The 12,013-nt window shown below is 43.9% G+C and overlaps 1 protein-coding gene across 1 annotated transcript in view; it reads right to left on the bottom strand.

Annotated features, from left to right (window-relative positions):
* Positions 1-5,924: 5,924 nt before the first annotated feature.
* The window catches only part of arhgap30 (Rho GTPase activating protein 30), a 36,255-nt gene continuing 30,166 nt past the window's right edge, over positions 5,925-12,013 (bottom strand). The window contains exons 9-12 of the mRNA XM_031891853.1: positions 11,087-11,161; positions 9,771-10,502; positions 8,920-9,143; positions 5,925-8,469 (exon numbers count right to left, since the gene is read on the bottom strand). Of these exons, the coding sequence (XP_031747713.1) occupies positions 6,148-8,469; positions 8,920-9,143; positions 9,771-10,502; positions 11,087-11,161 (3,353 nt within the window). The 3' untranslated portion in view covers positions 5,925-6,147. The remainder of the gene's footprint in view (positions 8,470-8,919; positions 9,144-9,770; positions 10,503-11,086; positions 11,162-12,013) is intronic.

Genomic DNA, 12,013 nt, shown 5'->3' on the forward strand with positions numbered 1-12,013 from the left:
CGCCCTTAACTATTGCCCCCCCCCCCAGTGTAAACCAATTCCCAACCTCGCCTCGTGCCAGCCTTTCCCATAACTGAGAGCCCATCCTCTTTATCAGCTAGCTCGCTCTTCCCTTGTACTTTCTCTCTTTCATATACTGCCCCACTTTTATATATTTAATAATATAGTGACCCCCCCTTAACTGCCCCTCCGCCCCCAGTGTAAAATCCCAACTGGCGCCAGCCTTTCCCCAAACTTGAGCCCACATTCCCTTTATCAGCTTAGTCGCTCTTCCCTGTACTTCTCTATCATTAACTGCCCCCCCCCCCTTTATATTCATTAATATTATATATAGTGCCCCCCTTAACTGCCCCCCCCCCCCCAGTGTAAACCAATCCCAACTAGCGGTCCGCCCTTTCCCCATAACTAGAAGCCCCATTCCCTTTATCAAGGCTTTAGATCGGCCTCTCCCCTTGTTACTTTCACTCCTATTTTCATTACTGCCCCCCCCCCCCCCCTTATACTTATTTATATATAGATTTGACCCCCCCCCTTCCTGCCAGTATACCGACTCAATAGTGCCAGCCTTCTCCCATAACTTACCTTTTATACTTATCTCAACCTTGTATTTCCTTTTGCCCCCCCCTTATTATATTTATAATATAGTGACCCCCCCCACTTAACTGCCCCCCCCCCCCCCCCCCCCAGTGTAACCCAATCCAACTGGGCCAGCCTTTTCCCCATAACTGAGCCCAATTACCCTTTATCAGCCTTAGTACCTACTTCCCTAGTACTTTCTCTGATTCATACTGCCCCCCCCTCCCCCTATATATTTATATATAGTGACCCCCCCCTTAACTGCCCCCCCCACCCCACGTGTAACCTAATCCCGAATCGCCAGCCTTTACCCCCATAACTGAGCCCACTCCCTTTATCAGCTCTAGTCGCCTTCCTCCCCGTACTTCTCTCTATTTCATTACTGCCCCCCCTTATATATTCTATATATAGTGACCCCCCCTTAACTGCCCTCCCCCCCCCCAGTGTAACCGAATCCCAACTGGCCAGCCTTTCCCCATAACTGAGCCCATTCCCTTATCCAGCTTAGTCGCTCTCCCTGTACTTTCTCTATTTCATTACGCCGCCCCACCCTTTATATATTTATATATAGTGACCCCCCCCCCTTATAACTGCCCCTCCCCAGTGTAACCAATCCACAACTGGGCAGCCTTTCCCCATTAACTTGCAGCCCTGATTCCCTTTATCAGCTTATGTCGCATCTTCCATTCCGTACTTTCTCTATTTTCCTATTTCATTTTTTCTTTTTTTTATTTATTTTTTTTATTTTTTTTTTTCAAATTTTTTAAAAATTTTTATCATTTTCTTTTTTTTTTTTTTTTTTTTTTTTTACAAAATTTAAATTTTTTTTTTTTTATTTTTTTTTTTTTTTTTTTTTTAAATTTTTTTATTTCTTTTTTTTTTTTTTTTTTTTTTTTTTTTTACAAAAATTTACAAATTTTTTTAAAAAAAAAAAACTTTTATTTTTTTTTTTAATTTTTTGTTTTTTTTTTTTTTTTCTTTTTTTTTTAAAATTTTGTTAAAAAATTTAAAAAAATTTTCTTAAATTTTATTTTTTTTTTTTTTATTTTTTTTTTTTTTTTTAAAAAAAAATTTCAATTAATTTTTTTTTTTTATTTTTTTTTTTTTTTTTTTTAAAATAAAAAACAAAAAAATTTTTTTTATTTTTTTGTTTTTTTTTCTTTTTAAAAATTTTTTAATTTTAAAAATTTTTTTATTTTTTTTAATTATTTTTTTTTTTTTTTTTTTTTTTTTTTTTTATTTTTTTTTTTTAAAAAAAAAATTTTTTTTTTTTTTTTTTTTTTTTTTTTTTTTTTTAAAAAAAAAAAAAAAATTTTTTTTTTTTTAATAAAAAAAAAAAAATTTTTTAAAATGAAAAATTTTATTATTTTTTTTTAAAAAAATTTTTTTTTTATAAAAAAATTTTTTTTTTTTTTTAAATTTTTTTTTTTTTTACCCCCCCCTTATATATTGTATAATTATTTTTTTATATTAGTGACCGCCCCCTCTACTTAACTGCCCACCCCTCATCCCCAGTGATTGTAACCAATCCCCAACTGGCCCCTTTCCCCATTAACTGAGGCCCATCTTTCCTCTTATAGCTTAGTCGCTCTTCCCTACTTCTCTATTTCATTACTGCCCCCCCCTGCTTATAATTTACTATATAGTGACCCCCCTTAACTGCCCCCCCCCACCCCTCCCCCAGCGGATTGTAACCAGATCCCAACTGGGGCCAGCCTCTTCCCCAAACTAGGCCCCTTCCCTTTATTCAGCTTACGTCGCCTTCCCCTGTACTTCTCTATTCAGAATTACTGCCCCCCCCTTATATATTATTATGATAGTGACCCCCCCCTTAACTGGCCCCCCCCCCCCCGTGTAACCAATCCCAACTGGGCCAGCCTTTCCCCATAACTGAGCCCATTCCCTTTATCAGCTTAGTCGCTCTTCCCTGTACTTTCTCTATTTCATTACTGCCCCCCCCTTATATATTTATATATAGTGACCCCCCCCTTAACTGCCCCTTCCCCAGTGTAACAATCCCAACTGGGCCAGCCTTTCCCCATAACTGAGCCCATTCCCTTTATCAGCTTAGTCGCTCTTCCCTGTACTTTCTCTATTTCATTACTGCCCCCCCCCCCTTATATATTTATATATTAGTGCCCCCCCCTTAACTGCCCCCCCCCCCCCAGTGTAACCAATCCCAACTGGGCCAGCCTTTCCCCATAACTGAGCCCATTCCCTTTATCAGCTTAGTCGCTCTTCCCTGTACTTTCTCTATTTTCATTACTGCCCCCCCCCTTATATATTTATATATAGTGACCCCCCCCTTATATACTTATATATAGTGCCCCCCCCCTTATATATTTATATATAGTGCCCCCCTTATATATTTATATATAGTGCCCCCCCCCCCCTTAACTGCCCCCCCCCCCCCCCCCCAGTGTAACCCAATCCCAACTGGGCCAGCCTTTCCCCATAACTGAGCCCATTCCCTTTATCAGCTTAGTCGCTCTTCCCTGTACTTTCTCTATTTCATTACTGCCCCCCCCCTTATATATTTATATATAGTGACCCCCCCTTAACTGCCCCCCCCCCCCAGTGTAACCAATCCCAACTGGGCCAGCCTTTCCCCATAACTGAGCCCATTCCCTTTATCAGCTTAGTCGCTCTTCCCTGTACTTTCTCTATTCATTACTGCCCCCCTTATATATTTATTATATAGTGACCCCCCCCTTAACTGCCCCCCCCCCCCAGTGTAACCAATCCCAACTGGGCCAGCCTTTCCCCATAACTGAGCCCATTCCCTTTATCAGCTTAGTCGCTCTTCCCTGTACTTTCTCTATTTCATTACTGCCCCCCCTTATATATTTATATATAGTGACCCCCCCCCTTAACTGCCCCTTCCCAGTGTAACCAATCCCAACTGGGCCAGCCTTTCCCCATAACTGAGCCCATTCCCTTTATCAGCTTAGTCGCTCTTCCCTGTACTTTCTCTATTTCATTACTGCCCCCCCCCTTATATATTTATATATAGTGACCCCCCCTTAACTGCCCCCCCCCCAGTGTAACCAATCCCAACTGGGCCAGCCTTTCCCCATAACTGAGCCCATTCCCTTTATCAGCTTAGTCGCTCTTCCCTGTACTTTCTCTATTTCATTACTGCCCCCCCTTATATATTTATATATAGTGACCCCCCCCTTAACTGCCCCCCCCCCCAGTGTAACCAATCCCAACTGGGCCAGCCTTTCCCCATAACTGAGCCCATTCCCTTTATCAGCTTAGTCACTCTTCCCTGTACTTTCTCTATTTCATTACTGCCCCCCCCTTATATATTTATATATAGTGACCCCCCCTTAACTGCCCCCCCCCCCCCAGTGTAACCAATCCCAACTGGGCCAGCCTTTCCCCATAACTGAGCCCATTCCCTTTATCAGCTTAGTCGCTCTTCCCTGTACTTTCTCTATTTCATTACTGCCCCCCCCTTATATATTATATATAGTGACCCCCCCTTACCTGCCCCCCTCCAGTGTAACCAATCCCAACTGGGCCAGCCTTTCCCCATAACTGAGCCCATTCCCTTTATCAGCTTAGTCGCTCTTCCCTGTACTTTCTCTATTTCATTACTGCCCCCCCCTTATATATTATATATAGTGACCCCCCCCTTAACTGCCCCTTCCCCCCCCAGTGTAACCAATCCCAACTGGGCCAGCCTTTCCCCATAACTGAGCCCATTCCCTTTATCAGCTTAGTCGCTCTTCCCTGTACTTTCTCTATTTCATTACTGCCCCCCCTTATATATTTATATATAGTGACCCCCCCCTTAACTGCCCCCCCCCCCCCAGTGTAACCAATCCCAACTGGGCCAGCCTTTCCCCATAACTGAGCCCATTCCCTTTATCAGCTTAGTCGCTCTTCCCTGTACTTTCTCTATTTCATTACTGCCCCCCCTTATATATTTATATATAGTGACCCCCCCTTATATATTTATATATACTGATCCTAAGGTTTCTATTTAGGGCACCCATATTAGACTTATTGGGTTTTGTGACCCCAAAAACCAGCACAGGGACCCAATTTGGGTCATACACATACTTAGGGGCTGATTTACTAATCCACGAATTCGAATGAGAAAAAGTCGTATTGGAAAACGAAAATTTTGTGATTTTTTCGTATTTTCGCCGTTACGAATTTTTCCTAAATTGTCACGACTTTTTCGTAACTTTTACGACTTGCGCGAATTGTCGCGACTTTTTCATAGCCATTATGACTTTCGTGAATTGTCGCGACTTTTTCATAGCCATTATCACTTTCGTGAATTGTCGCGACTTTTTCGTATTGAGCGCTCGAAAAATTCGCGACAATACGCAAAAAAGTCGCAAAATACCAATCATTACGAAAATAACTCATTCGGACGCTTTCTGGATGTTCGTGGATTAGTAAATGTGCCCCATAGTGTTTGACCCAAATTGGGTGCTGTTTTTGGGGTCACAAGACCCAATAATGCTAATATGACTGACCCACAAGTTAAGAGGTTTCCAAGCTGTGATGCTGGTTCCCTAGGGGGACCCCAGACTCGAGTGGGATTTGGGGTGAAGGTGTATTTGCTGCCTGATTTCAACCTTTCTTCCAAGTACCCCGCTGCTTGCTTATCCCTGGGGGGAGAGAAGATGTGAATAGCCCCAGGATTTGCCCATTAGCGCTTTGCTTTATTCTTCTCTTTCATCTCTGCTCCCCGCTAGATGCCCCTTGTATACCTAATTGAATCCACCATTTTTAACATGGGTATGTGGGGTCTGAACCCCAATATAAACGTTTAGATCCAAAAGGGCTCTTTTTGGAACTGTAGATTACTGTCAATTTAATTCATAAGGATACGGGCCTTTGTATTTCTATGTAGCCCCCCCCTAGTAGTAGTTTTGCTTGCCATTACTCTATAAAGATGTTAGCATAACTTGGGGTGACCTTGTTTTCCATGGGGGTGCCACATAGTTTTAAATAGAACCAGAAATAATTCTGCTGCCATTTGAATTCTGCCCCTTTTAAGAGAAACCTTATAATAACCCCTTTCAGATTTCTGTGAAACAGCATTTTCCAGTGAGGAACTGATTGCTTCAGTTGCTAAAACCAATCCCTAAACACGTTGAATCAGCAGTTTGAAAGGGGCGGGACCTTAGAAATGGAAAACTTTGGTTGCATTTTTGGTATCTCTTTCATGTGTACCTGAGGTTTGTTGGACACGTGGCACACATCAAAGGAGTCAATGGAATTACCTACTGTATGCCGGGTGGTTACCCTAAATTGACTAGTCCCACAGCCACAGCATGGTATTTCCCACCAGTTTCTGCCCTTTGTAGTCACAACGTCTGAACTGTAAAGTATTGCCAAGTGGCGTGTTTATTAATGATTATTCATGTGAGACAGTTGGCGCTTCCTTCTGCCAGTATGGACCTTTAAAGCTTACAAAAACATGTGGAACATATGTTGCCCCACAATCATGCCAAGCAGTCGGGCAACGCCAGGAACCAGTATTGATTTAGCTAGGCTATCATACAGTTATGAGCAAAGACCTACAATTACAGCTGGCCGGCTAGATTATAGCAGGGATCTGCGCTGGGGCTTCTCACAAGTCTCAGAAGGTTCCTCAGTGCTGGTCTGCTTGGCCAAACGTGGCATACTCCGTCTGTTCCGGGCCCCGGCGGTGTCCTGCCTCATTGCACACCTACACTCCTGCAATAAATGGCTGCTTTTTGGTTTTTCATCAGTACTGTTCACTTTACTTGCCACTTCCAAAGAGTTTAGAGCCAAGACACAGCTGTGAGGTCTACTCCCTCCTGGCTTTTGGGCAAGTTTTTGACGATGCAGAGAGGCGTCTTCCTTGGGGTTGTCCAGAACATGGTGCGATTCACCAACGCAGTAAGTCTGCATTCTCCTGATGGGGTACTGGGACATCTGTCTTTCTCTAGCTTGGGCTACTGCTGTGTCAAATGAAACGCTTGCCCCACTTCTCCAGCTGGAACGCTTCTGGCTTTGAGAAGACTCACTGCAAGGATTGCCCATCTCCACACTGGCAACACTGTCTGATTTGTGGCTCTCCGTGTCCTTAGATATATTATTTGCTGGGCTAATGTGAATTTTACTTTTCAGGGCGGGGGGGAGCTTTGCAAATTGTGGTTTTGGTGGCACAACAGGAACAGATTTCACTTGGTGTATTTTCTGAGGAGCACTTGCTAGTTTCATTGAGACACTTCCATCAGGGAACACTGCAGGTATCAATTTATTTGTCTTCTCTGATAGGGTAACTTGCATAGATACACCAGTGTCCTGGGCAGAACATGTAGGCAAGTCTTTGTTCTGCTTGTGATCAGCAACCTCATCTTGCTGGACTGAATCAACTGTATATGAAGCTGGTGTATCTGTTAGTAGAACATGTTCTAAAGATGGACTATCTTTTAGTAGAACATGCCCTGAAGCTGGTGTATCTGTTAGTAGAACATACTCTGAAGCTGGTACATTTGTTAGTAGAACATGCTCTGAAGCTGGTACATCTGTTAGTAGAACATGTTCTAGAGATGGACTATCTGTTAGTAGAACATGCCCTGAAGCTGGTGTATCTGTTAATAGAACATGCTCTGAAGCTGGTACATTTGTTAGTAGAACATGCTCTGAAGCTGGTACATCTGTTAGTAGAACATGCTCTGAAGCTGGTACATTTGTTAGTAGAACATGCTCTGAAGCTGGTGCATCTGTTAGTAGAACATTCTCTGAAGCTGGTACATCTGTTAGCAGAACATGTTCTAGAGATGGACTATCAGTTAGTAGAACATGCTCTGAATCTGGTGTATCTGTTAGTAGAACATACTCTGAAGCTGGTGTATCTGTTAGTAGAACATGCTCTGAAGCTGGTACATCTGTTAGTAGAACATGTTCTAGAGATGGACTATCTGTTAGTAGAACATGCTCTGAAGCTGGTGTATCTGTTAGTAGAACATGCTCTGAAGCTGGTGTATCTGTTAGTAGAACATGCTCTGAAGCTGGTGTATCTGTTAGTAGAACATGTTCTAGAGATGGACTATCTGTTAGTAGAACATGCTCTGAAGCTGGTGTATCTGTTAGTAGAACATGCTCTGAAGCTGGTGCATCTGTTAGTAGAACATGCTCTAGAGCTGGTGTATCTGTTAGAAGAACATGCTCTAGAATTGGCGGTACCCATTCAGTAAGTGGCATGTTATGTGCCCTGGTAGAATCACACTCAGTAGAGCACTCCAAGTAATTGCTATGCCCTTGTTGGATATCTAGTACTAATGTTTTTATATCTAAACATGGTACTGGTTTTAACACTTGTATGTCCTGAGTCACGTCAAGGCCAAGAGTGAGAAGATGTAGGCGGGCCTTTCGTAAACTGTCTTGTAAAACATCTTCTGATTTCAAAATATGTTCTGTAGAACCTTCACATTGCTGTAAGTCCTGTTTGGGCTCATCTCTTCCTGATGTAGCATTAGTCTCAGGGATGTGACTACCGCCATCTTGTACTGAGGGGTCTCCCATACTATCTTGCAGGGCTTCAGTGGAAAGGTAAACATTAATAGTGCCCTGCATTTCTGGAGGCTCTAATTCCAGTTGTGTTTCTGTGTTGACTTCATGGTTAGAATTGCCAGGTAAATTCCGGGAACTGCTTTCCCCCAATACGGTTTTATTTGCCGGTGAGTCTTGTTCCACCACGTACATTGTTTCCAGTTCACGGGCCAGGGGGCTGAGGTCATCGTAAGCACTCAGATAAATGTCATCCGAATAGTCGTCTATATGTCTTAGATCTTCTAAAGTGTCTGCGCACTCTGCTGCCATGGAGTACATATCTTCATCGTCCTCTGTAGAGAGGTCTTCTGGAGGGGGCTCCACCGAGAATTCCTCTCTCTGCTAAGGAAAAAATACACGCCACATTTAGTATGGGGTAGACCAGCGGTTCTCAACCTTCCTAATACAGTTCCTCATGTTGTGGTGACCCCCAACCAGAGAGGAGCGGGTTCTCGGTTCCTACGACCATCGGAAATATGTGTTTTTCGATGGTCTTAGGCAACCCCTGTGAAAGGGTCATTGGATCCCCAAAAGGGGTCCCAACCCACAGGTTGAGAACCGCTGCTCTATAGAAATGTTCTATACTTCTCAATACTTACACTAAAGTCTAGTTCCTTTGAGTCTGGGAAGATCATTGACAGCAGGAAGGCGCCATTTTGTGGGCACGGTTACAAAGGTGAGTTTTGTATCACCCCAACATCTTGGATATGCGCCAGTATGGGAGACCTGATCCCCATACATGTATATTATTGCCCTTTGGAATGTTGGGAAGCCAAGAGGTGCCCCATTTACCTGCATGCAAGATGTAATCATGTCAGTCATGTAGGCGCTGCGAAGCTCCTCATCCCCAGGGACCCAGCCATCATGATATCCAGGCAGCCCCTCCTCTGCCCCATCACCATCCAATGCGCTGCTCTCTGGGGTGGTGTCTTGGTTGTCCAGAAACGAAAACGTGTCTTGAACTTCAAGGGAAATGCGTTTCTTCTCTGTGTCTGGTTTCAGCTTGTCTGTAGTCTCTGAATAAAGAGAGTGGGTATCAGGGTACTTACCTGTGGCACATACCTTCAGCCTGAGCAGTGCTCTAGCACCAACGTGTAGCCTTACTGTGGCACTTACCTTCAGCCTGAGCAGCGCTCTAGCACCAACGTGTAGCCTTACTGTGGCACTTACCTTCAGCCTGAGCAGCGCTCTAGAACCAACGTGTAGCCTTACTGTAGCACTTACCTTCAGCCTGAGCAGTGCTCTAGCACCAACGTGTAGCCTTACTGTAGCACTTACCTTCAGCCTGAGCAGTGCTCTAGCACCAACGTGTAGCCTTACTGTGGCACTTACCTTCAGCCTGAGCAGCGCTCTAGCACCAACATGTAGCCTTACTGTGGCACTTACCTTCAGCCTGAGCAGCGCTCTAGCACCAAGGTGTAGCCTTACTGTGGCACTTACCTTCAGCCTGAGCAGCGCTCTAGCACCAATGTGTAGCCTTACTGTGGCACTTACCTTCAGCCTGAGCAGTGCTCTAGCACCAACGTGTAGCCTTACTGTGGCACTTACCTTCAGCCTGAGCAGTGCTCTAGAACCAATGTGTAGCCTAGATCTGATAACTTGATATATGTGCTAAACATTTAAGCACAGAACATTCTACTTACCAAATGGGCTACCTTTTCCATTGGCATGTTGAGGTTCCATACTTGGGTCCACTTGGTCCTTTTCAGAGCTTAGTTCAGAGTCTCTATGGCCTGATTGCTCTTGCATTGGAACCGGGCTTCTGTCAGAGTTAGCAGAAGACTTGACTTGATTCAAATCAAGGCCACCATCACTTTCCATGCTAAGGCTTACATCAGGCAGTGAGCCCAACTTGACTTCGCTTACTACAGGTCCATCATGCAGCATGGCTGATTGCTCTGCATTGCTCCATTGAGTGCCTGTGCTGGGTGGTACAAGCATTGCTTGAGGTGGGCTTTCCTCCTGTGAAGAAATCTTCTCAGAACTTCCGTACAACACAGGATATTTGAGACTTGGACACTCCATAACTCTGGTCAGACGGGACAAGTTGGAAGTGATATGGCGAGGTAGAGTAACAGAAAACGGCTCTGAGATATGGACCCCTAAGCATTTCTCTGCTCGATTCTGAGCACTTTTAGGGGATCTTCCTTGTGGGCTTGCCACAATAGACGACCTTCCTGGTTTTGGTGTTGTTGGTTCAGACTTCGATTCTTCTTCATAATCTTTTTGATGACTTGTCTCCAGTGGGATGGAAAGTTCTCCTGAAATTGTGTAGTCCTGACCTGGCTTAGAGTTTGCCCCAAAACTCTCCCTGCGCAAGGGGACCAGTCTTTTAGGAGATTTGTTTCCCATCAGGCCTCTGTCGGAATCCATCGCTGTGAACACAAAAGGAATTGGCTTTACATGTAGGAAAATGCCCTTCATTATTGACTTGAAGAATTTAGAATAAAGGCACATGTATAGTTACATGGAGATTTCTAACTTGTAACTCTACCAAATTCCCAAAGCTCCGCTCCAGCTATTTACATACTTTAGGTTTTATTGTAAAGAACACTTTCTGACAAATCCAAAATGGGTAAATGTGTTATAGGTTTTTAAAATAATTTCTGACATTTTATAAAATTCCTGAATAATATCTTCTCTTGTGGGACATGGGCTTCCCTGTCGGATACTGGCCAGCTCTGCTTCTAATGGACCCTACATGTCAACTTCTCTTGTGGGAAAATGGTGTTCTAATCTGACTGGCCAAATCTCCTTCCATACCTTCCCTGAATAATATCTTCTCTTGTGGGACATGGGCTTCCCTGCCTGATACTGGCCAGCTCTGCTTCTAATGGACCCTACAAGTCAGATCTGATAGTGACCAAGTGCTTTTCCATATAATTCTTAAATGCAGCTTTCTGTAGCTGGTTGGATTCAGATGGAGTTTTGCCACAAATGGGTACAATATGGGACTTACCCTCCGATGCATACGGCACAGAACTAAGGGAGTCCATGCTTTTTGCCGGTCGAAGACTCATTTTCTCTGTTTTTTCTTTAGCAAAAGGGAAGAAAAACATAAGTATAAGTGTTCCTTACAGGTAAACATGGCAACCACTATTATTATTAGCATGTATGTATAGAGCATCAACATATTCTGTAGCGCTGTACAATATTATGGTGCCCACACATTAAATATGAACACTGGCCAATACAGGAGGTAAAGAGCCAATAGAGCCAATGGAGACCCAAGAGTGGGCAATAGAGCCAATGGAGACCCAGGAGTGGGCAATAGAGCCAATGGAGACCCAGGAGTGGGCAGGAACAGATGGGATTTGGGGCAATAGGTCTAGTTGTTCCCTTGGAGGAGGTTGAAGGGCTACAGCTAATAGAGAAATAGTCCCAGCACTGCACTGCCCCGTTACCCAACGTGCACTTAGCCCAGGCTGTGATCTCTTCATGGGCCTCTCTAATGGACCCACAGGACATGCTCAGGTGCTTTTGGACCAGTGTAAATTCCACTCACAAATACACTACTGATATGCTGAGTGTAGAACTACTGGAGAGGCAGGAGGAAGCGTAACAGATTAGTGCACCTCGGGGGCCATGGATGTCCATGTTTCTATAAGGGCATCACCAATGAATGGCACAGTGTGCAGTTCTGTTCCTCAGACTGGGCACGCCATAGGAACATAGTAACTTAGTCTGAAAAATTACATGTCCATCAAGTTCAACCTTTTATGTCTAAGTGAAACCTGCCCAACTGTTACTGATCCAGAGGAAGGCAAAACCCCTTCTGTACCCTCTCCAATTTGCCTCAGAGGGGGAAATAAATTCCTTTCCGACTCCAAGATGGCAATCGGGCCAGAACCTGGGTCACCTTACTGCAATATATTCCAGTGTTATA

This window comes from Xenopus tropicalis, chromosome 8 (genome assembly GCF_000004195.4).
Source record: "Xenopus tropicalis strain Nigerian chromosome 8, UCB_Xtro_10.0, whole genome shotgun sequence".
Taxonomy (NCBI): domain Eukaryota; kingdom Metazoa; phylum Chordata; class Amphibia; order Anura; family Pipidae; genus Xenopus; species Xenopus tropicalis.